This window comes from Panicum virgatum, chromosome 1N (assembly GCF_016808335.1).
Source record: "Panicum virgatum strain AP13 chromosome 1N, P.virgatum_v5, whole genome shotgun sequence".
NCBI lineage: Eukaryota > Viridiplantae > Streptophyta > Magnoliopsida > Poales > Poaceae > Panicum > Panicum virgatum.
In genome coordinates this window covers 40,708,045-40,733,286 of record NC_053145.1, presented here as the reverse complement: position 1 = coordinate 40,733,286, position 25,242 = coordinate 40,708,045, and the positions used below count along the sequence as shown (strand labels likewise).

The 25,242-nt window shown below is 44.7% G+C and overlaps 1 protein-coding gene across 3 annotated transcripts in view; it reads right to left on the bottom strand.

Moving 5' to 3' along the window:
• Positions 1-17,037, bottom strand: part of LOC120655840 (DNA polymerase epsilon catalytic subunit A-like) — a 34,308-nt gene extending 17,271 nt beyond the window's left edge. The window contains exons 1-24 of one of the 3 annotated variants that reach the window (XM_039933803.1): positions 16,751-17,037; positions 15,719-15,784; positions 15,587-15,646; positions 15,360-15,455; positions 14,926-15,086; positions 14,660-14,748; positions 14,355-14,572; positions 13,587-13,673; positions 13,369-13,503; positions 12,099-12,221; positions 11,662-11,745; positions 11,360-11,524; positions 10,823-10,999; positions 10,591-10,704; positions 10,135-10,239; positions 2,810-2,928; positions 2,591-2,732; positions 2,423-2,517; positions 2,173-2,278; positions 2,008-2,087; positions 1,743-1,919; positions 1,224-1,308; positions 1,049-1,129; positions 781-924 (exon numbers count right to left, since the gene is read on the bottom strand). In XM_039933803.1, the coding sequence (XP_039789737.1) occupies positions 781-924; positions 1,049-1,129; positions 1,224-1,308; positions 1,743-1,919; positions 2,008-2,087; positions 2,173-2,278; positions 2,423-2,517; positions 2,591-2,732; positions 2,810-2,928; positions 10,135-10,239; positions 10,591-10,704; positions 10,823-10,999; positions 11,360-11,524; positions 11,662-11,745; positions 12,099-12,221; positions 13,369-13,503; positions 13,587-13,673; positions 14,355-14,572; positions 14,660-14,748; positions 14,926-15,086; positions 15,360-15,455; positions 15,587-15,646; positions 15,719-15,784; positions 16,751-16,948 (2,907 nt within the window). In that variant the 5' untranslated portion in view covers positions 16,949-17,037. The remainder of the gene's footprint in view (positions 1-780; positions 925-1,048; positions 1,130-1,223; positions 1,309-1,742; positions 1,920-2,007; positions 2,088-2,172; positions 2,279-2,422; positions 2,518-2,590; positions 2,733-2,809; positions 2,929-10,134; positions 10,240-10,590; positions 10,705-10,822; positions 11,000-11,359; positions 11,525-11,661; positions 11,746-12,098; positions 12,222-13,368; positions 13,504-13,586; positions 13,674-14,354; positions 14,573-14,659; positions 14,749-14,925; positions 15,087-15,359; positions 15,456-15,586; positions 15,647-15,718; positions 15,785-16,750) is intronic. The other 2 variants (XM_039933800.1, XM_039933802.1) reach the window with 2 other exon arrangements.
• Between the last annotated feature and the right edge of the window lie 8,205 nt (positions 17,038-25,242).

The following is a 25,242-nucleotide window of genomic DNA, read 5'->3' as shown; positions in this document are numbered from 1 at the left end:
ACAGGCGGGGACAGGCTGCAAAGGGCGGCCGCGACAGCCGCGACGGGCGGCAGGCGGAGCTGGTGAACGGGCGATGAGACGGGGCGGCGACAGGCCGCTCCCGCACGCGAGCCGCGACGGGCGGCTGCAAAACGGGTCCGCAACTCGCGGATCCGCGCCGCCGGACGGCCGGCGGCGGCAGAATAGTGGATCTCGGGTGGGATGAGGTATCCCTAACCCTACCTGCTCTGTACCATGTTACCTTGGATCAGTGAATGGGGGAGAAGAGAGAGAACAGAGACAGCAGTTGTGGTATATGAGGTAGTCTATATGGGCCTCAGGCCCTGATCATACTTAACAGTAACTACTACTCCCTCCTTTCACGTTTATAAGGCGTACACGCATATCAAGATTCAAACTTTTCTATCTTTGACAAATAATTTGACTATTAATTTTTTTATTTATATAATGTAAACTTTATATGGTTGGATTCGTAATCAAATATGCTTTACCATGATATAAGTTCATAACCATAAGTGATATAACATATGAGAAATGAATGGTCAAAGTGTTACTTGGAAGACCGTGCCATGTTCTAGTACACCTTATAAACGTGGAAGGGAGTATTATAGAAGGGTGATCTCGAAGAAACAAATTAAACGGGGTAGTAAAGCAAGAATTTGGAAAGAGGCTAGGAGCATGTAGCCTTCTTTTGTTCCCATTTATTAATATCTGCGATCAGGTGTAAAAAATTCAACGAAGAGAATGGTGAAATAACTGATGCTGAAAGGAAGCATATACCTGAAAAACTTTTATGAGCTTCAGCTCACCTCTACGCTTAATCTCAAAACCTTTAAGTTCAGCCAAGGTGCCATCTTCATTGAAGACAGCATACCTCTTCTTTATCAGAATCCCTTCCTCTTTAGAGGCAGGTAGGATCATGGCCTATTATGTTAAGAAGATGCGTTGCGAAGTTCACAAAAGTAAGACATATCAGTCTTTTGGAGTAGTTGAAACAATTTGGATGAAGAAGGGAAACGTTAATACTTAATACCATCAAAGTACTCACCTTGTAAGGTCCATCAACCTCAAATTCAATGGAACACTCACTGTGTGTTGCATATAACTTATTTACTGGGTCTTTCAGCGTCTAGTAGAACAAAGAAATCAAGAAATTAATGACATTATTAACATTGATGAGAAGAATACAGACCTTGCAGAAGAACAAGACATGTATTTCTTACTTGATATTGATCATTAGTGTTATTTCTCGCAACATCAACATTAAGCATGACACAGGGATAAGATATCGTTAGCTTCTTCCCAGCTCTGAAACATCACCAATAAGTGTTAAATTGAGAATGAGTAGTCAAAGTTGTGCCTCGGAGAAAAATCTGCACAGTAAACAAAGGAAACTACTTTGGGAAAGAGGTCATAATAATTGCTCAGTTCTAAGATGCAACAAATCCTTCTTCTGGAATTATCCTGATGTCATGTTTAAATCGCTTCCTGATAACCTTATGCCTCAACTCATTGATCAAATTACAAAAGAAGCAGCGCATGGTCAAATGTTAGAAACCATAAGGATGAAAAGGCAATCAAGAAAGCACTACACTCAACATAGGCAATCCGCAATCATAGAAATATCTTGGACAGACTATACAGTCTTGAATTAGCTATACAGCAGCTATATGAAAGTTTTCATAATATTATGATGAAACAGGTTGATTTAAAATTAAGTTTGAGTGCTCTACTTTACTCACTTTGTCTTAAAAGTAAAGTTCTCTGGAAAAGAACCAGGCAAAACACACCAAATGCCATCTGTATCCAGTTCCAGTGGCCTTCCAATTTTTTCTACAAGTAACCGAGCATTTTGGATAATCTTCGCACCAGTATATGTAACTACACCAGCCATTTCCATAGAGTACCACCTTGCTCCCCTAAATTACAACAGATATGTCATTATTACATAGCTAATATACTAGATGAAGACAAATGAAAACCATGTTGTAATCAAATTTTACATACTTGCGCATGACATATCCATAAAAAGAATTCAATATGCACTTGTGAGCAAGTTGCAAAGAATCATATAGAACAACCATGTCCTGCAAAAGACAAGTGGGATAAGGAAAAAAGTTAAGATGCCTGAAACATGAACAAGGTATTATGATGCATAGTGCATCATTGAACCTGCGCTTCCTGAATTTTCATAGAATTTCCACTGGCTTTAGCTTCTGCCAATTTTCCTTTCCATGTTTTGTTAAGACCTTTGTATTCATATCTTCTATCACGAAAGCTGGAATTATCAAATGAAGGGAATATTTTAGAGCATGCCATCTAAATCATCAGTAGCAAATGCTATGCATATTCGGGGAGAGAGAGAACTGCAGTTTGATACATGAAAACCTAGAATGTAGAATATAGCAAGCATTGGACTGACCTTCGTACTGTGTCTACATAGAATGAATTTTCACGCATGCATATTCCAGCTTCTCTAACTTCTGTAATTGGTTTATCAACTACTCTTTTGTGCACCTGCATTGTGACATAAGGACATTCACCTAAGGCTTACCAAAAGAGAATTTACCCATGAGTTTGAAAACAGTACCTTTTGGCAGTATTTCTTTAAACGATCCTTTAGTTTAAGTAAATGTTCGGGCTTTGAGAGGTCAAGAAAAGGCTTTGACGATGCGATACCACCAAATTGAATCAGCTCTGACTCAATTTGCCTCTTTATGTGATAATAGTCACTACAAAACATAATAGACATAATAGCATTAGATCAGAAATTCATCAGATTTCAGATTACATAATTTGTAAAACGTACTTCTTTTTTGCCATGTAGGTCTCTCCTCGCCAGACCCATTCAAGCTTTCTGAGGCAATTTTTGCCAGGACGATTGAAATCACATGCTGTGCAGTCCACATCTGTAACTATAGATGGTGGCTGCAATTAAGAAGCAGAAAAAAGTTCAGTTAATTGACATAAGCATGTCAGCGCCTAATATGATGGTACAACTTAGAAGAAAGTAGAAGAACTTAAATCGCCTCATGGAATAGATTAATTGATTCAAAGAGGCCTTAGTTGTCCCTATAGCAGTCATCAACTTCCATCGATAATTGCACTGTTACACATGCAATCTACTGAGGTGCCTGTTGAAATATGACCACATGCCCAGCATTTCCTGGCAGCTTAAGCTTTGGGCGAATTGGTTTGTGCGCAAAACTCGGTACAATTATCAGAAATGAAGGTATTGAGTAGAAGACCCATAGAAGTTTATTTTATCAAATACTAAAACAAAACTTGGCACAAGGTTAACTAGCCAAGGCATGCACTTGTGGCCCCAGCACCCCTTGCGCTGAAGCACCCTTGTCATTTACACCAATGCGTAATACCTATATTAGACTAGATGCTCAGAGTCCTGATATCAGTGCTTTGCCTACATTCACCAAACAACTAAAGCTTTTAAGTGAATTGGTTAGTGCGTGATTTTTTTTGACAGAAGTTAGTGCATGAAAATTAATACAGCTTTGATAAGTTTAAGCACTCCCTCACTTCTTTGTATTGTCTATATAACCCAGAACATGCTTCAGTAAATAACACTCAATGGATCATGGACATCAATCATACAATCCATTCAAACAGCTAAATGGCCAGAAACTACAGCGAGGGAAGCTAGGGCATGTATCTCACCAGATCACACTCCTTTAACTTCTTATATGACCACATCTGATATGAATCGCTCAGAGGATACAATGGAACTCACCACAACAGAAATACATCTGTTTAGATTAATGTCTCTGGTGGAACTTTAAATGTTTAGTAGCAGTTTTGATAATAATGTCACTTTATGTTAGTTTATGCTTAGTAAATAGGGGCATCTTTGTAATCGTTCCTTTGTATATGCTCTCGGTAACCTCAAAAAACAAAAATCCATCTATTGACCTACTGGTTCTACAAACTAGGTCACAAAATCAGAACTGTTGATGTATATTGAGCCCATGTGTATAGAGGCCCATGTATAGGAATTATATATACCCACCCTTCTAGGGTTGGAGGAATGGATCAATTATTCCCTCAAACATGGTATCATTAGCCTAGGGTAAGGGTTCCCTCTTCTCCTCCCTCCTCTCCTCTCCCAGCCGCCGCCGGCGGCGGCAGCCATGGCCGGCCACCGGCCGCCGGCGCCGCCCTCCCTCTCCCCTTCCTCCTTCCCCCCCCCCTCCTTCCTCCCCTGCTCTGCCCCAGGCTGCCGCCGGCCCCTGGCGCGACCCGGCCGCCGCCCTGGCGGCCCTAGAGCCTGCGCCGGGCGCCGCCGCGGGCGCAGCCGCCGCCACCCAGCAGGCCCCTGGGGCCACGGGCGCAGCTGAGCAGGGGCGGGCCGCGGACGCAGCTGCCGCCGCCGCCGCCCAGCAGGCTGCCGGGGCCGCGGGCGCACCTGCTGCCGCCGTCGCCGCCCAGCAGGCCGCCGCCGTCGATCCGGCCATCCTGCGGGCCGCGGCACAGCTGCTGCATGCCGCGGGCGCCGATCCGGCTGCCCTGGAGGCCGCGCTGCCGCTGCTTCAGGATCCCGCCGCCGCCGCTGCGGCCCACCGCGGCGCTGTCGCTGCGGGCAAGCGGCCCGCCACCGACGACGCGCCTGATGCCGCGTGGACCGGGCTCGGGATGTCGCCCGCGGATGAGCCGCTCTCCGCCGCTGCCCTCCGCGGGCAACAGGCCAACGCCGCTCTCGCCGCGGCCCTCCTCGCCGACAAGTCGGAGGCTTCGGCGGCCCAGGAGTGGGTCCGCATGGCTGCCCTCGCCGGGGAGCGCGAGCGCGCCGCGGCCGACGCCTCCGCTCTCCGGGTCGCCAGGGCGGAGCACTTCCTCCGCGTCTCCTCCGGCCAGCTGCCCGTCGACCCCGAGCCCGGCGCCTCTTCCTCCCGCCAGGCCCCGCCCGCTGGATCTGGAGCCCGGCACGACCCGACCGACCCCATGGTCGCCCAGCTCCACCTCCACAAAATCAGGGCCCTGGTCACTGTCCTCCTCGACCCGACGTCCTCCTCCTACGGACGCTGGCAGGACAAGGTTCTGCTCGCCCTCCGCCACTACGCCCTCGACGACCACGTCCTCCTCGACACGCCGATCGAGGCGCGGGACGCGGTGTGGCTGCGCCTCGACAGCGTCGCCATGTCCTGGATATTCGGGACCATCTCCCTGGATCTTCAGGACCTCGTTAGGACCCACGGCGGCACCGCGCGGCAGGCCTGGGTGGCGCTCGAGGGGCAGTTCCTCGGCAACGCCGAGTACCGCGCCCTCCAGCTCGACGCCACCTTCCGCACCTTCCAGCAGGGGGACCTCTCCGTTGGTGAGTTCTGCCAGAGGATGAAGGGCATGGCCGATGCTCTTCACGACCTCGGGTGTCCCGTCTCCGATCGGGTATTGGTGCTCAATGTCCTGCGGGGCCTGAGCAGCACCTACGACCACCTGAAGAGCTGGATCGCCCGCCAGAGGCCCTTCCCCTCCCTGAAGGTCCGGGACGACCTTGCCCTCGAGATCACCAGGGGTCTCGCTCCCGGATCGTCCTCGCCCACCCCCACCGCGCTCGTCGCTGCTCCACCGGCCTCCTCCGCCGCTTCTGCCACCACCCTCCTTGGTGCTGCTCCAGCCGGGCAGACCGGAGGTGAGGGGGGCCGTGGACGTCGCCGGCGGGTGGACGTGGTGGTGGTGGTATTGGTGGCCCTGCTCCTGGGAGTACCGGTACGGTTGGGGGCCATCGAGGCACGCCGACTCCGGCTCCCACTCCTGCCCCTGCCCCTGGAGGTACGCCCTAGCCATCCTTCAGCAACCCATGGTCAGGGCGCATCTCGATGTGGCCGTTCCAGGGTCCGGGAGGGGGGCCTCGTTCTCAGCTCCAGCCGGCGGCCATGTTCACTGGCACTGCTCCACTCTTCGCGCCGTCCTGGACCCCGCCCGCTCAGACCAGCCAGCAGCCGACCTAGCCAGGGGGGTGGGACCAGGCCGCTCTGGCGCAGTCCTTCAGCACCATGGGACTGACGCCGCCGGCCAGCACCGAGTGGATCGCCGACTCGGGTGCCTCGTTCCATACCACTCCTGATGCTGGTATCCTCTCCTTTGTCCGACCCCCACACCCCTCTTGTCCTTCTATCATGGTTGGTGATGGGTCTTACCTTCTTGTCACCGCCATGGGTTCTGCTCCTCGTCTTCCTAATGTTCTTGTTGCTCCTCAAATGGTTCACATGCTTCCGCTGCCTCGCCTTCGGTTCTTCGTCTACTGCTTTTGCCATGACGCCTTCTTCCACCACCTGGCACCGCCGGCTTGGTCACCCCGGCCGCGACGTTTTGACTCAGCTCAGCCGTAGTACCGATGTTCCATGTACAAGAGCTCCTGCTTAGCACCTCTGTCATGCGTGCCAGTTAGGTCGTCATGTTAGACTTCCGTTTTCTTCTTCTCCTTCGCATGCTGCGCATGCTTTTGATCTGATTCACTGTGACCTGTGGACATCTCCTGTACTCAGCATGTCTGGCTATAAATATTATCTGGTCATTGTTGATGATTTCTCGCATTACTCTTAGACTTTCCCTTTGCGCGCCAAGTCTGAGACCTTCCCCACCCTCCTCCACTTCCTTGCCTGGGTGTCCACTCAGTTCGGCCTCACCGTTAAGGCCGTCCAGTGTGACAACGGACGGGAGTTCGATAACTCCACCTCCCGGTCCTTCCTGTCTCGGGGTGTTCAGCTGCGTATGTCTTGTCCGTATACCTCTCCTCAGAATAGCAAGGCTGAGCGGATGATTCGCACGACGAACGACGTCATGCGCACCCTTCTGATCCAGGCTTCTCTGCCCCCGCGCTTCTGGGCTGAGAACCTCCACACCGCCACCTACCTGCTCAACCGCCTTCCGTCCACTGCTTCTCCTGCTCCCACTCCACACCACGCTCTCTTCGGTACCCCTCCTCGCTATGACCACCTTCGGGTCTTCGGGTGTGCGTGTTACCCTAACACCTCCGCCACCGCTTCTCACAAGCTGGCGCCCCGCTCGACTCGTGTGTTCCTCGGGTACTCCCCTGACCACAAAGGGTACCGATACTTTGACCTCACCTCTCGCCGCGTTCTGATCTCCCGACACGTCGTCTTTGACGAGTCGGATTTCCACTACTCCACCTCCTCCACACCTTCTCCTGACCCCGAGCTGGAGTCTCTGTTTCCGACTGACCCGGTGGTTCAGCCACTGTTACCTGTCTATCCTTTTCCTGCAGGTTTTCCAGGCACACCGGCACCGTTTCCGGTGATCCCTGCTGCGCCGAGCGCGGCCCCGGTGCCCGCAGTCGCGCCACGCGCGGCCCCCGGACCTCCAGTGGTGCCGCGCGCGGACCCGGTGTCTCCCGCTGCGCCCAGGGTTTTATTTCCCGACCGGTAACCGGTAACCGCCGGGCTCCGGTTCCGGTTTACCGGACCGGTTACCGGTCGGAACCGGTTGAATTCAAATCCAAATTCAAATAAATTCAAAAGCTCCCGTGCAACCGGTTCCGACCGGTTTACCGGCCGGTTTGACCGGTTTACCGACCGGTTTTACCGGTTTGAATTCAAATCCAAATTCAAAAGCTCCCGTGCAACCGGTTTACCGGCCGGTTTGACCGGTTTACCGGCCGGTTTGACTGGTGGGCTTAATGGGCCGGCCCATTTTTTTTATTTTTTTTTTTTTGATTTAACTTTAAATCCCCGCAAACTATACTAAATGAACGAATTTTTGAGAAAATTTGATACCATTAGATTCACCGCAACTTGAAGTATTTTTAGAAATTTTTTGGGAATTTTTCATTTTTTGAATTTAAATTTAAATTTTGAATTTTGGCCGGTTGGGTACCGGTCCGGACCGGTTTGACCGGTAACCGGTCAAACTGGACCGGTTCCCACCGGTAAGGTTAACCCTGGCTGCGCCACGCGCAGCCCCGGTGCCTTCCCCTGCACCTGCGCGGTACGCTCAGCCGGTGCAGGTGTACCGGCGTCGCTCGGCGCCAACCCTGGCGCCGCAGCGGTACGCTGAGCCGATGCAGGTGTACCGGCGTCGTTCAGCGTCGACACCGGCGCCGTCTGCTGCTCCGGAGGCTCCTGCGACGCCGACACCGGAGCCGTCGCCGCCGCCGCCTCCTCCGGCTCCCTCTCGAGCCGAGCCGGAGGTGTACCACCCACCAGTCATCTATCGGGATCCTCGGCATATCCATCTCATGATGACTCGGCGGATGGCGTCTCAGGCTGCGACTCTCTCCGCCACCGAGGGAGAGCCGCGGGTCTCTCCGATACCCTCCTCTGTCAGCGACGCCTTTGACGGATCCTCACTGGCGTCGCGCGATGGAAGAGGAGTACGCGGCTCTTCTTGCCAACCAGACGTGGGACCTCGTGCCGCGTCCGTCTGGTTGCAATGTGGTGACTGGCAAGTGGATCTGGACGCATAAGCGTCGGGCTGACGGCACACTGGAGCGCTACAAGGCTCGCTGGGTTCTCCGGGGGTTCACCCAGCGGCCTAGTGTGGACTATGATGAGACCTTCAGTCCAGTGATGAAGCCCGCTACGGTGCGCACGGTCCTCTCGCTCGCACTCTTGGCCTGTGCACTAGCTGGACGTGAAGAATATGTTTCTTCACGGCACTCTGTGAGAGACTGTCTACTGCACTCAGCCAGCGGAATTTGTGGACTTGAGTCGTCCGGATATGGTCTGCCGGCTCAACAAGTCTCTCTATGGTTTGAAGCAAGCTCCTCGAGCTTGGTACTCTCGGTTCGCCACATTCTTGCTGACATTGGGGTTCACCGAGGCCAAGTCTGACACGTCTCTCTTCGTCTACCACCGTGGGGATGAGGCTGCATATCTGTTGCTCTATGTCGATGACATTGTGCTCACAGCCTCCAGTCAGCAGTTGCTTCAGAGTGTCATCTCCTCTCTGTAACAGGAGTTCGCTATGAAGGATCTTGGTCAGCTCCACCACTTTTTGGGCCTTCACTGTTGAGCCTCGCCCTTCTGGTCTTCTCCTTCACCAGCAGCAATACGCACTTGATATCCTTGAGCGGGCCGGGATGACTAATTGTAAGCCCTGCTCCACTCCTGTCGACACTCAGGCGAAGCTATCTGCTTATCTGGGTGATCCGGTGGCTGATCCTACTGCCTACCGGAGTCTTGCTGGAGCCTTGCAGTACCTCACTTTCACCAGGCCGGACCTCACCTACGCTGTCCAGCAGGTCTGTCTCCATATGCATGATCCTCGGGAGTCACACCTTGCTGCGCTGAAGCGTCTCGTCCGCTACGTCCGTGGCACAGTGGACCTCGACCTGGAGCTTCACCGCTCGTCCTCTGCTGAGCTGGTGGTCTACACCGACACTGACTGGGCTGGCTGCCCGGACACTCGTCGCTCCACTTCCGGCTACGCCGTCTTCCTGGGCGGTAACCTGGTCTCCTGGTCGTCCAAGCGGCAGCCGGTTGTCTCCCGCTCAAGTGCTGAGGCGGAGTACCGGGTTGTTACTAACGGCGTGGCGGAGGCGTCCTGGCTACGACAGCTCTTGGCGGAGCTCCACAGCCCGCTCGCCAAAAGCACGCTCGTCTACTGCGACAATGTCAGCGCCGTGTATCTCTCCACCAACCCCGTCCAGCATCAGCGGACGAAACATGTGGAGATTGACCTACACTTCGTGCGTGACAGAGTCGCCGTCGGCGATGTTCGGGTACTACATGTCCCGACTACCTCCCAGTTTGCTGACATCTTCACCAAGGGGCTGCCCTCCTCGACCTTCTCGGAGTTTCGCTCCAGCCTCAACGTAGCTGGGGCTAGTTGTGGCTGCGGGGGGTATTAGCCCTTTGTACTCTCTTCTTGTCCAGTTTTGAACACCGCTGTGCCGGTTGTTTAGACTGGGGAGTGTTGGCTTTCTTGTTGTCCAATCTTGAACACCGTTGTGCCGGTAGTTCAGACTGCGGGGGGGGGGGGGGGGGGTGTTGGTGTATATTTAGCCCATGTGTATAGAGACCCATCTAGAGGCCCATGTATAGGAATTATATATACCCACCCTTCTAGGGTTGGAGGAATGAATGGATCAATTATTCCCTCAAACAAGAACACATATGAAGATAACATTAGACATACTAGACTAAAAGTACAAGGGAATACCTGGAGTCTATTTGTTAAAATGATATTTGGATACATTGCAGCAACATCAAGATGATAGATAAGAGGGCGCTCTTCACGAATTGGGTGATCTCGCAATGAAACAAGCTGTGAATTTGACAAAACAAGAAAGGTCACACAAGCTTGGTTCTTCAAAGATGCCAGATTTGATTAATGCAAATTACAAAACTACAACAGGGACATCCTTATATAAGAAAATTAGAAAATAACAGCTATTCTTAGTATGTTAGCCAAGCACTCAAGTTACAAGGTTAAATAGATATCTTTGAGTCAAATTGTCGAAAGACAACAAGTTGCAGCTGGAATAAATTAGTCTCATTTTAGATGATATTTTCATTTTCTTGGTCCATTATGGTATTATATTTCCTTTATTTGATATTTGATAAGCTGGACTTAAGAGTGAAGATCAAACTGTCTTGCTGGAAGCATCTAATATACCTTTTGCTTTATGGCATCCTTGACTTCATCATAATTTGTGACAGAACCAATATCCAATTTTCCTTCTACAGAAATGGCATATTGCAGATCACGATCAAGATTTCCAATGAGTTGCTGAAAGAAGAATGTGGATCGTTAACATACTGAAGGTGCAACTAAAATTTCCCATGTCGTATCCCATCAGTGCGCACAGATTCATACCCTAACAAACTCCAGAAAATGAATATGTTACCTCATATGCTGATGGTTCAAGTTGGAACTTTGTGGGAAGATCAGATCTAAATACACCAGTTTCGAGACACTCAACATGACCACCGATATAAGTTTCACTTTCTAATAAACGGTTATTGTAGAATTTTTCGAGATCAGCTTGGTGCTTGTTAGGACAAATGACATTAGCCTTGAATGCCTGTACATTAAAAGAAACTGAATTTAGCAAGCATCAGAATAATCAGAACTAGACTGAGATAAATACAGTATTAATAGTCGTGGACATTTGGAGTCTAAGCACTTGGCATGGATCCAAATCCTAGACCAAACAATAGTGGAAAAATCGTGTGTATGTGTGTCTTGAAAATAAGTATGTGTTCACAACTTTTCATCCTGTTAATTAACAAAAGAAGCTTTATGTAATACATAAAACCATCTAATGGCCCAACTTAAAGTAAGGATACAAGAGCTCCAAGATATATAACTTGAGCAGGAAGAAAAGTAATGCTTTAAAACAAATATGGCACTGAAACATGGCAGCAAAGTTCCATTAACACACCTGGACCATAAGCAGCATTTCACAAAGTGTTCCACTTCCTTTCCGCAATACCTCATCAGGTGACATAGGTATTATGGTTGCAAGAGAAAAGATGAAAGGATGGACATAAGTCATGTATAGGTAGTATGTCGCAACAGCATCTGATACAGAATAAGAAGCCATTGTCTGAAAAAGAAACAATAGACTGGATAATGAACATAGGAAAATATTTGAAATTAATACAAGTAAACAGAGCCACATAGCCATATTCACACGAACTCCCTTGGTGAATGTTATTTCATAATCAAGACAGACAAACTTACCTGTGGCTGCTCCATTGCAAAGCGAACCATATCTTCTGGATTAACCTCCAAAGGATCGTAACCTAGCTTGGCTTTTGTAACAGCCTGCAGGTGTAAAAATGTAAGAGAAACAGAAAAAGTCAAAGAGGAAAAAAAATTAGCATAAGCAACATAACATATGCAGATAATGCAAACAAGAAATATTCGGGCTGTCTCACAATCAGTTCAAGTCAAATGAATACTTTTTAGTGCTAGTGAGTAGCAAATGCTAAAATTAGGCATATTAATTGTTCATTCAAATATTGCACACCCTACATCACTAAAAGTTTGTACTATTTTCAAGATGTGATTTCAATAACACACCTATTACCGAAACCGAGCACATGCATAGAAATGATTAGTGTCAAACAGTTAAGGTTGTGTAAAAGTAAGTTTTGTTCCGGTAAGTGATGTGTCACCTTTAGACCTTGGCTTCCTTGTGGAAGGTAACTGTCTCGCTTCACCCAAGCAAAACAGTCAAGATGGCAAGAAAACTTAGCCCGACACTCCCCCTGATTATTGTCACATTGGAAACCAATCTCCTGCAACAACAAAAACAAAAATGAACAAGAAATGAAACACTTCTCCACTTAGGCGCTTCCAAGTTTTATCCAATATGCTCTAGGCCACAAATAAATTGATAAAAGAAAACATGTGTATGGTATCATAGAGAACGATACTAGAGTACCCAGTCTTATTTCCTTTTCCTTTAGCTGCAGATTACTTTTTCTTACATCACTTTGTTTTGCAACAACTGGTTGGATGGTAATTTGGACATCTTATAAAATAGTTGTCACAGCCTGAGATAATGGGCAACACCCATTTTATTTCCTTGAAGTATCATGTTTGTCTAATTGATTCCTCCAAACTACTTTTTCTTCAGTCAAAGCCCCTAAACTTCTAGAGCTGGATCAATTCACCCAACCCCATAATGCAAGATTTTGAAATGGTTATGGCACCAGGGCTACCACATAACCTGGTTTGGCCACCATGGCAACCCACGTCACCCTTACTCTCTCATCGCACACGCATGTATATACAATCTGGCCAGAAAAGACCTATTAAACCAGCACCATATCATTGCATGATTCCACATGTGGTCTGCCCCCTCTCAACCTCCGCTACTATCTGTAGTACTCAATTTGATCCCTGAACTCCTGCACATGACATATTCTACCATTTTCCACCATGCCTGACACCATTACTGCCACTTTGTCATTGCATCCACCCCTTTTGCCATCAGCTCATCATTACATGCATGAGAGAGCTGTAAGACAAAGATGATGATGACAGATGATGATGATAGCATCCACATGTACTGCAAAATGGCAAAACAAGGTGCCACGGAAGCTAGCGCAATATCACTGACCACCATTCAATCCATCAAAACCAGGTTAAGCAGATCAAATCATTCAATGGGATAAGCAAGCAAACGTGCTACTTCAAGGGAGTGTAGGAGGATAACTTTTTCCAACAAAAAGCCATAGCTACCTAGGGTCCGGCAGCGGCTGACCTGTGCGCTACATTTATTTTTAGGATTGTTCAATAAAATCTTTTGTTGTAACTTAGCTTAGAAGAAAAGCAGTTAACAAAACACTAAAAAAACTAAAAGCAATTCCACAAAACAAGATTATAATAATCCACTCAATGCCAAACCAAGCCTAAATTAAAACACAATAGAAAATGCACCTCATTCATTTTCATCCCATGGTGAGCAGCCCTCTTCTCTAAAAATGGCCAGTCAAAAAAGTCACCATTGTATGTGACATAAATGCCGGGTTTAACCTCTTGCATATGAGCAAACCATGCTTTAAGCAGATCCAACTATAAACATAAAAAATAAGGGAGTTAGCAAAATAGCTAGGATTCATATTATGCTGAACAAAATAAGTGAAAGATGTCCATACCTCAGTTGGAACATTCTTAACTCTAAAATGCCCCTCATATTCAGGTTTAGGTGTGTACTCCAAATCTTCAATGTCTTCCCCAACGCACTACAGGGAGCAAACAAAAATAGTGAATTGCATAAACTTGATTGAGAAACATCTGCATCTTTGCTAATGCAAACAACGAAAGTGAATAAGCTAAGAAATGATTTCATCAGATATATGCCTATAATCTGCTTAGGCTGTGTATTTTTCTCATCGATTCCCGCATGTTACCACACCTGTCAATGCCATAATGAGCATAAGTTCTATCTGTAACAGATTTGGCTTGTTACATTTTTGCTGATGCTGATCTTGAACTATGTATAAAAGGGCGGCCTGGTGCAAGTGGTAGTGCTTGCCGCCTGTGAACCGAGAGGTCACAGGTTCGAGCGGTGGCCTCTACACATTGCACGGTCTGTGGGAAAGACCTCCCGCTAATAACCTCCCCAGACCCCGCACAGTGCGGGAGCCTACGGTACTGGGTACGTCCTTTTTTTTATCTTGAACTATGTATCCAGTGAACAGCACACAAGGTAACTGTTTTTTAAGCATTTTCTAATACAGAAATCATGTTTTTTTTAAATGCTCTTTTGCAAAAGGAACAAAAATATGTTCATCTGTAAGAAGTGAGACAATGGACGAACATCAGGATGGTGTGTAAGGTGAGAAGGATCTTGTAAGCCATAAATGGATATAATAAACCAGAAGGTGCTAACAAGCGGTGTGCAAAGAATTGTAAGTCAAAACCTCTCTGTTAATTATCAGGTAACCTTGCCCGTCAATCATGTATGAAATCATCATTACAGTGTCGTATTCAGCATCGGGAAACTTCAGGGGCAGCTTTGTGGTCTCAATATCAAACGCACATACATGCACTTCTGCACGCTGAAGCAGGTCTTCCCTTCTCTGAAGTAAAACATCTGAACCAGATACGCTAACATTATACCATTGTCCACATCTCACATCTGCGAACATTTTGATTTTGGAGTACCAAAGCATCAGTGACAAATCAGCATGTGAGAAAATACAGGATTTGCAGGTATAGTGCTCACCATTATCTATAGCAAAACGAACATGATATGGAACATCATATTCACGTAAATCAATGATGTAATTTATGTAATCTTGTGGCCTTTCTACCCTGTCATAGTGCACAAGAGGAACAGACCATAAGTTCACAAATAAACACAAAAATGGGCAAGACAGTAAACTTTATTCCAAATAAACTAAGAAAAAGAACTATATAAGTTATTCTGCATAGAACTCATTAAAATGCCTTAGACCAGAATAAGTTGGACATTGAAAAGTTTATAGGCACCTTTTTACACCATGAATTGTTTCAAATGCCTCCATAGCATCTAATTTTTCTTCATTCTTTTCAACAACATACAATAGGTCATTTCTTACACGCATTAGCTGCTGTACAGTATCAAACTGAAGCTTCAGGTATTTTCTCTTCAAGCCAGAAAGGTGATTTTTCTGCAACAGGGGTGGAGGTGTTAAATATTATATGCTACATCAGGCCCAGACACATTGAAATTAAAAAACAAAAGCGTGAGAACATTCCTTACTCAAATTTATACAATAACCTATCAGTTTAATATATTAGAAACTAGCTTGTGCATTTAAAATTTTAATTGAACATTTGAAGCATCCAGTTTGAGCCGATTAGCCAAAATCATCACCGTGATACAATTTCATGGTGGAGGTTCAACAGAATATCAGATTAATCATGCAAAGCAAGGCACATACCAGATCTAAATCCTCTTTCTCAACTATTTCTATGTCAGAAATCTCTCCTTCATAACGTCGCCTGATATAAGCCTCGACTTCCAACTCCATCTTGTCCTGCAACAGATAAACAAAAATAAAACACCAGGAAACAGAAATTGGATCAGAAAAGGTTCAGTCTCTCCATGACTGAATTATATGACGAGAGTATTCAAATAGCCCTCAGAAAAGCTCAATCGCTAGCTCACCTTAGTTGCAGCATAAAAATAAGGCCTAAACTTGTTTTTAACTTTAAAAGTAGAACCATCCTGCAAGAAACCATACAAAGTTAGACATGTGGGAATTCAAACAGGCTTTGTATCGCAACTGCAAATATTTACCTGTGACACAAAGTATAGGTCAACACAGCTGTAGATTTTTCCAGTGTCCTCATCTTCCCATGATGACTGCAGGTGTTATAGGGGTAAGGTTAAATGGTAATCTTGCAATTTTTCTATTCAAATTAAGAAACTTTAAGTTAGCTAATGGCAGTTAACCTTAGAGTAAAATTCTTCATATAGGTCCTTTGAATTTCTTGTGAACCATCTACGTTGAATCACTTTATTTAAGTTAGATGCAGTTCCAGTAATTTCCCTAGTTGCACTACGTACAGCAGTAGAAGGACAAATTTGGTACTATTCCAAGAGAGTATATAAATGAATCAGTTGTACTCCCTCCATCCACTTTTGATAGCTATATTTCAAAACTTCAAATGTTCAAAAATGATAGCTATATTTGCTATTGGCATGGGTTGTGGCAATAAATAGCACTAGAAACGAGGAGTTCCTAGTTAAAACATTGGAGGACCAACAAAAAGTCTATGTTGCATTTATGAGATTGATAAGCACACTTGGTGCCCTTGGTCATTGTGCCATATGGAAATATATCTATCATACTTGGATGGAGGGAGTATACAATAAGCTACCTCAAGATCCAATGAGCGTCCTACCAGTGAAAATCTAGAAGAGCCCGCGGCTTAGTAATTAGCCACCCACCACCCCAAAAATTTATTTCACGTTTGTCCTTCCCTCAATTTGTGGTAAAGCCTTATCCAATGTAATGGTAGATTGGTAGAGCTATATAAGCAGCGAATTCACTGACCAAACAGTACAAGTTATGCTTACCCATTTCCCATTCCCGCGGTAGCTCACTTGCGGAGGCATTTTGCAAAATAGGAAGTAAAAGCTACGAAACTGTTAATGATCTGCTGATTTCTACTAATTTTGACCCATTTTCACGAACTTACAATTCAACTCCAACCGCAGATCACTGCATTACGCAGCTCTGCCTATAATTCCCAATCGAGCCCCATTTGAGACTCGACCCAGAACAACTGCAACGAAGAGGGACAGAGAAATCGAGATCGAACTCACTGGCGAGAAGGTGAGGAGCCACCCCAGGCGCCGCTCCCCGTCGGTGTAGGGCGCGAATCCCAGCCGGCTCTCGAGGAGCTCCTCGGCGCCGAGACGCAGCCGCTGCTCCTTCGCCGCCGCCGAGCCGCTCCTCCGCCAGTTCCCGCCGCCTCCCCCTCCCCCGCCTCCTCCAGCCGCCGGCCGGCGCCGGCCGCTCATGCTCGCGAGTCGCGAGCTTGCGGGTGTGCGCGGCTACGCGGGAGGGAAGACTTGGCCGGGTGTCCGCTTGATTGCTGCAGTTGCGCGCCGGGGAAAGGGGTCAGGGAACCCTTGGGGTCTTTCTGGAACAGGAAATGAGCGCCAAAATTGAAGGCGGCGAGGCGTTTTCCCGCGCGCTCTCAGCTGGACTGTGGCTCCTTCCTCCTCGCATTCTTTTTTTCTTTCTGAGCCCAAAACCGCTCGGGAGGCCTGGCCGCCTGGAGCCTGTTGTGTTTGGGCTCCTTCCTCATTCCTTCGAGGAAGAAGGGTCGACCCCATCCACTTAACCTGACCCACTAAGAAAAATTAAAGCCCAGATAACGCAAAGCCTAGCCCGGGCAAAGCCCAGAAAAACCTCCTTCCATCACTTCTGTCGCAGCAGTAGGTAAATTGAAGGTATTTAGTTGATCACTCTTATTAGTTAGTGTTTTGGATTAAATATAATATGTGTTTAAATTACTTTTATGTTTTCCTACAAATTCTAAATTTTACATGGATCTCGAAGCCCAATTTGTGCAAACAAAGTCCTTTTATGCCTCCAATAGTCCCGTTGCACTTGCCTTGCTACTTTTCTTCTGTTGTTTCTTTCACGGGCCTGGCCCATTTGATTACAGAATGGGGGAATTTGAAAACTTCTTCATTTCCCATTCTTCTTTCAAGTTTCTTCTTTCTCACAACAGCTCGTGGAGAGGCTAGCAGCTACCTAGAGCCTCTTCTAGTCCTAGTAACGCCACCACCACTACTATATCTGCATCACCCAGATGTGGATCTGACCAGAATAGCGTATAGGCGTCATCGACACCGTACATGTGGCCCTCAATATACCATGCTTGAGAGGATGAAGAAACAACATTGGATCTAAGGTAGGTGTAATCACTTGGAACATTTGATCCGGATGTATGGAATATTTTGTTCTATTATACAGAACACTATATCACACTAATTGAACTGTAACTTAATCCTTGGGACATTCGTCTAACAATACAAATAGTTAAGGTCCTGTTTGGATCTATGGACTAAACATTTAGATCTAAAGTTTAGTCCATTAGATGATCCAAACAGGTAGACTAAGTGTAGTTTCATCCTAACTAATGTTTTTTAGATAAAGGAAATCAGCTGCACACATCCATGGTGGATGGTCACAGCCAAAGTTACAGAGCATGTAGGCTACAGACTCCGAAACGGATACAACAAGTTCAGAACACCGAGACAGATTGACGACCTGCTGACCTCAGCAAAGATGAAAACAACAACATTGAAGAAGTGACTCTAAACTTAAGACAAAATAAAACAACCAGTCTAGTCAACCACATCTACAACTGAATTCTTTTTCTGAAGTTCCATCCTGCCTTTTGAAAGATCTCCAAAGCCATTCCTTCCAAGCGCTGACTGCACTTGATCAAGGCAATCTTTTCTTCCTCTTTGGATAGTGCTGCCCATTCCCTTGTCCAGCGGGTTCCTCTGAAGATGACCTGCAAATAAGAGATATGAATTTTTTCCATTGAATACCACATCGTTCATACAGAACCACACCACCCAACAAAGGGCAGCCGCGCCAACAAGAACTTGGTTCCTAAGCTTGGGAGAAATTCTTGAGCCAAGAACCCACCATATTGGATATGATAGTGGGTGATTGTTTGTTGAACACCATATGAACCAAATTCCAAGTGAATTTTGCCACATGACCGTCAAAAAACAAGTGTTGGATGGTCTCATTAGAGTTACAAAAACAACACTTGGGACAGCCCTCCCACTTTCTTTTGATTAGATTATCTTTAGTAAGTCTCACACTTTTTTTAGAAACCATAGAAAGATCTTGATTTTGAGAGGAACCCGAATTTTCCAAGCAAAGCAACTTGATGGGGTTCCTTCATTAAGCATTAAGTTCAGGTACAATGATTTTACAGTGAACCTCCATTGTTCGCCTAAATGGTCATTTAGCCCATTTAAACACCGTTTAAATGCTACACAGTGGCACACCGTTTCTGTTTAATCGGTTGTTTTCACCGTTTAAACGGCCGTTTTTCCCATTTAAACATCCGTTTTGCCCGAATAATGGGCTAAACGGTAGGTGACCGACTGTTTACCGTTTAGCATTTAGGATAACACTGTGAACCTCTGTTGTTTATTTAGATTCCACACAAAAAAATCATTTTCATTATTAAGCTCAATGCTTGTCACTTTTCCTACAATATTGATCCATTGATTTAATTTGTCTCCTATTATGCCTCTTCTAAAGAAAATATTGAGAGGAGTGGAGCTGAGGATATTCGCCACAGTCTCATCTTTCCTTCTAGCAATGTTGTATAAGGATGGATACATATCTCTTAAAGTTTTGTTTCCGATCCACACATCTTCCCAAAATCTTACTTGATTCCCACTTTGGATTTTGAAAATTCCTTTGGAAAGAAAAAGATCCTTGTTCTCCATTCGTCCTGCCCAAACTTGCGAGTCTCCCGATTTCTTAGAAAACTGTGACAGTGACTTGTTCACCATATATTTCATTTTAAGCAAGTTTTGCCAGATGCCCTCCTCATTTAGCAACCTGAACAATCACTTGCTCAACAAAAAGATATTTCGGCCTGCTTAGCATACTCCATTTTATAAGCCTATATTTCTTCTTATGCTCTTCACATTGCCAAAAGAAGCGAGACCTATAATAGTCAAGCTTCTTAAGCACTCCTTTGGGAATTCTAAAAAAAGACATCATGAACATGGGGAGACTTGATAGTACTAAGTCTATCAAAACTAATCTGCCTCCAATTGAGAAGAGTTTTCCTTTCCAACTACTCAGTTTTTTTTTTGAAATCTTTCCTCTACTGTGATCCATTTTTTTTTTGAAATTTTGCAATGGTTCATTGGAATGCCTAGATATGTGAAGGGAAGAGAACCAAGCTTACATCCAAAAAGCTGTGCAAAAGCCTCTGCATTGTCGTTTGCTTCTCCAAAACAAAACACCTCACTCTTATGGAAATTGATCTTGAGGCCTGGCAACTATTCAAAGGCACATAGTACAGTTTCAAGTTCCTGGCCTGACCTAGATCATTTTCCAAAAATAATATAGTGTCATCAGTGTATTGGAGGATCAATAATCCTCCATCAACTAAGTGAGGAACTAGTCCCAAAAAGTGGTTGTTCTCTCTAGATCTTGAGATTAGAATAGAAAGCATGTCCCCCACAATGTTAGAAAGGATGGGTGACAAAGGAACTCTTTGTCGTAAACCTTTTTTTGTTTGGAAGAAATGCCCTAAAAATCCTCATTTATTTTGACCCCTACACTCCCACCCAAGACAATACTTTCAAACCATTCGCACCATTTATGTCAGAAACCTTTCATTCTTAGTGCTTGTTGTAGAAACTTACACTTCACCTTATCATAAGCCTTTTGGTAATCAATTTACATAATCAAGCCACTTTGTTTTCTCCTTTTCAGCTCGTGAAGTGTTTTGTGTAGTATAATTACACCTTCCATAATATGTCTGCCCAACCTAAAAGCTGTTTGGTTGGCATGATTATCTTATTAGCCACCAAATTCAATCTATCTGCCAAAATCTTAGTAAAGATTTTAAAGCTTACATTGAGCATGCAAATTGGTCTGTACTGTTGGATCATCTTGACGTCCTTCAACTTAGGAATTAGAGTCAAGATTCCAAAATTCAAGATAAAAAGAGGAAGGTTGCCATCATGGACATCTCTGACACATGGACATAAGGTCATTTTTAATGAGACTCCAAAACACCTTGTAAAATGCCACCGGGAAACCATCAGGCCCCAGCACTTTATTGTGTTTCATATGAAAGATGGCATCTCTGACCTCTTTTTTCTGAAAACTCCCCTATAAGAATCTCATTCTCCACCTCTGACACCTGGGGAATATCATGTGTTCACAACTCATTCATGGAAAAATTATTTTCCATAGATGGTCCAGAAAGAGTCTTGTTGTACTTTGTATGTATAGTTTCAAATTATCATCCCCTTGTATTACTCCTCCTTGTTCCAAGCGAAAAATTCTGGTTTTCCTTCTCTTACCATTTGCTACTGCTTGAAAGTACTTGGTATTTCTATCTCCTTTCAATGTCTTTGTCGTCTTGGCTCTTTGGAACCATTTTATTTCCTCCTCCCTTAGAAGGTGAGCCAACCTATCCTTTATGCTTTGATTTAGGTCCAACTCCTGTTGCGATAGCAAAGAAGTTTCGACCTTTTTATCTAGCTCCTCAGCCTTTCAGAGCTCTTGTTTGTCTTTCTTATACGTACCTTTTTGGTCCTTAGCCCATCCCCTTAAAAAGCTGTGGGTACCCTATTTTCACTGCTCCAAACTTTCGCTACAATCTCAAAAAAATCTTCTCTCAATAGGCAACCCAATTCAAACTTAAAAACAGGTTGCTTCTTGGGTTGGCTCTCCTCCCCTGTACAAAGTAGCAGTGGAGTATGATCTGAAATTTCTCTACTTAACGCATCGACAGTGGCGAGAGGGTATTTTTGTTCCCACTCTGTGCTTACAAGCACCCTGTCAAGCTTTTCATACGTTGGTGTTTGCAAAGCACTTGCCCAAGTGCATTTATGCCCGACATTTCTATCTCCCTTAAGTCTAAGCCATCAATAAAGGCATTGAACAAGAAGGGCCATCTTTCATCATATGTATCATTGTTTTTTCTCTTGAGCTACAGATTATATTAAAATCTCCACCCATCATTAAGGGTAACCTTTCTTTGCTGCAAGCGTGCACAAGTTCCATAAGAAAAGCCTCCTAAACTCAGGTTGAGCTATCCCCATATGGATTACAGGCAATGGTACAGATAGTTGCAGAACGGGCCCTCATCGAAAGATGTAGCAGCTTTTAGCAGTAATGATTGTGGTCTGGCCTACTTGTGAATCTGTTGGTATATTCACGTGTGGACTGTGGACGGATAATCGACGAACAGTCACCAATTTGGCGGAGCAGTCTCAAATTTATTTGCACCACGTGTGAAAAAAATCTATCACTGAATTTATTTGCGCTATTCAACATTTTGTAATTAAAAAATATTCAGTTAGTGAAAGAAGCAGCCGCTAGTTTGGATTGAGCAGTCTTGTGAGCACTCAGCAGTCTCCATGTGTAATTTGGATTGGTTGGATGGATAATATGTAGACAGAGGTTGGATTGGATAGGATTGGATGGTGGGAACTATCTAATAGGATTGGACTCGATGATCGGGTCACATTAATTGGATGTTAGTTGAATATTGGATCACGATCCATTCCCAGTAGTGGCGGAGCTAGAAATGAACTGTAAGGGGGGGCATTTTTTCCCGACTAAGAACCGAGGAGGAAGAAGCTGTCCTTGGTAGGTGGCGCTAGAGATTGGACGAACCACAAACTGATTGGGATTGGCGGATTGTGACAAGTTTCATCTCACAGCCGCACTGCGGACACTACTAGAAAACGGGCCATCGGTCCAGGCCAAAGGTACCAGATGTTGTTGCAGCCGGTACCGATTATCGGTACCGGCTGCAACAGCAGCTGGATAATCGGTACCGGCTGCAACAGCAGCTGGTACCTTTGGCCTTGGACCAACCTAGTGGAGGACAATTGGCACTGGGTGGTGGTTCCAACCGGTTCCAATACGACAGCATAGGCACCGGTTTGAACCACCACCCGGTACCAAATGAAGGCGGCGCTATAGGCACCGGTTGATGGTAATAACCGGTTCCTATGGTGATGAAACGTGGCAGCTGCCAGGAGCTCGGGCCTAAGGCACCGGTTGGTGCCTTGACCCGGTGCTATTGAACAAAATTTAGCACCGGGTCATTGAAACCAACCGGTGCCTTTGGCCCGAGCCTATAAATACCCCAGCCCCTCCCCCCCTCAAGCTGCCGTGAACTCACTGTTCATGGCAGCTGAGTGAGGTGAGGGAAGGCGATTTTTTGTTTTTTTTCTGAAAAAAGGTTAGTTATTTTTCTTTTTAACTTAGCAATTAATTTTTAGAAACAGTTATTACTTGATTTAGTTTATACATGTGATAATTATTTTTATTTGTAGCATCTTATTGTAGTTATATGCGTTATCAATTTATTTGATATTTGAATAATATCAAATTATTGTATTTATATGTTTTATCAATTTATTTGATAAGTGAATAGTATCTATTTATTATAGTTATATGCATTATCAATTATATAAATATATTATTATAAATTGGTAGTATGAATGAACTATTTGTACAGTACAATGATGTATATAAATGTATTGTGGACCCAGATGAGTCGGCAATGGATGTACATGGCCGACCGACGTTCAAAGGAGTTCATGGATGGCGTGCATGAATTCATAGAAGCGGCCGAGAAACACAAGTATGGCGGTTTCGTTCGTTGTCCATGCAAATTCTGTAAGAATGAGAAGGATTACTCATCATCAAGAACCATCCATAGTCACTTGTTCAATAGTGGTTTTATGCCGAACTACTATGTTTGGACCAAGCATGGCGAAAGAGGAATTGTGCTGGATAATAATGTAGAAGAAGAGGACAGGATTCCTGACTTTGCAGCCAATTATAATTCCTTTTTCAGTGACACTGCAATGGGTGAGCCTGAAGAAGATACTGAAGGATACGTTGTAGAAGATGATCTTGGTCAGATGCTGCGCGAAGCTGAGGAAGGTTGCGAAACAGAAAAGGAATCGAGAGATCTGAAGCGTATGTTGGAGGACTAGAGAACATTGTTGTACCCTGATTGCAAACAAGACCAAAAGAAGTTGGGTACCACATTGGAATTATTGCAATGGAAGGCATCAAATGGTTTGTATGACAAGGGATTCGAGGAGTTGCTGAAACTTATAAAAAACTTACTCCCTGAGGGTAACACCTTGCCGGAGACAACATACGAGGCAAAAAAAAGTTTTTTGTCCTTTAGGATTAGAGGCACAGAAGATACATACTTGTCCTAATGACTGCATCCTATATCGAGGTGAGTATGAAAATTTGGATTCATGCCCTGTATGCAATGCATGGCGGTATAAGATCCCTCGAGATGATCCAGGCGACGTTGAGGGGATGCGTGTCAAGAAGAGGGTGCCTGCCAAGGTGATGTGGTATTTTCCTCTAATACCACGTCTGAAACGTTTGTTTATGAACAAAACGAATGCTAAATTTATGCGATGGCACAAAGAAGAGCGTAAGAAAGACAATATGTTGAGACACCCCGCTGATGGGTCGTAGTGGAGAAAAGTGGACAGAACATTCCCAACATTTGCAAATGATGTGAGGAATATAAGATTCGGACGCACGTCATGATCATAATGAAGGGACGATTGTAAAGCGAACCATCGTTAATATTCCCTTAGTTGAATGATTATGTCTTGTAATATTTTCTGTGAACATTATTAGTTTTCTTATGCAATGAATTGATTTATTAGACAATTAAATGATTTATTATGCAATTATTTGATTTATTATGATTTATTATGCAATTAAAATGATTAGTTATGCACCTAAATGATTTATCATGTAGTAATTAGAATTATTGTGCATTTAAATGATTTATTATGCAATTATTTGATTTATTATGCAATCAAAATTAGTTATGCACCTAAATGATTTATCATGTAGTAATTAGAATTATTATGCATTTAAATGATTTATTATGTAATTATTTGATTTATTATGCAATTAAAATAATTAGTTATGCACCTAAATGATTTATCATGTAGTAATTAGAATTATTGTGCATTTAAATAATTTATTATGCAATTATTTGATTTATTATGCAATTAAAATAATTATTTATGCACCTAAATGATTTATTATGTAGTAATTAGAATTATTGTGCATTTAAATGATTTATTATGCAATTATTTGATTTATTATGCAATTAAACTAATTAGTTATGCATCTAAATGGTTTATAATGTAGTAATTAGAATTATTGTGCATTTAAATGATTTATTATGTAATTATTTGATTTATTATGCAATTAAAATAATTAGTTATGTACCTAAATGATTTATTATATAGTAATTAAAAGAAAGCCTTAGGTACCAGTTAGAATTATCAACCGGTACCTAAGGCGGCAATTCGAAAATAAAAAGGGGGTGGGCGCGGGTTCGAACCGTGGCCGCGGCGCACAAATTACACAGAGTTACCATTGAGCTATCGAGGGATTTCAGATGTTATCCCGCCAGAAATCTACAAAAGTAAATTTCAAAGACCCTAAAGCACCAGTTTTCGTTCCCCACCCGGTGCCAAAGGGGAATTCAGTTCCCGCCCGTTGGGCACCTAAGGCA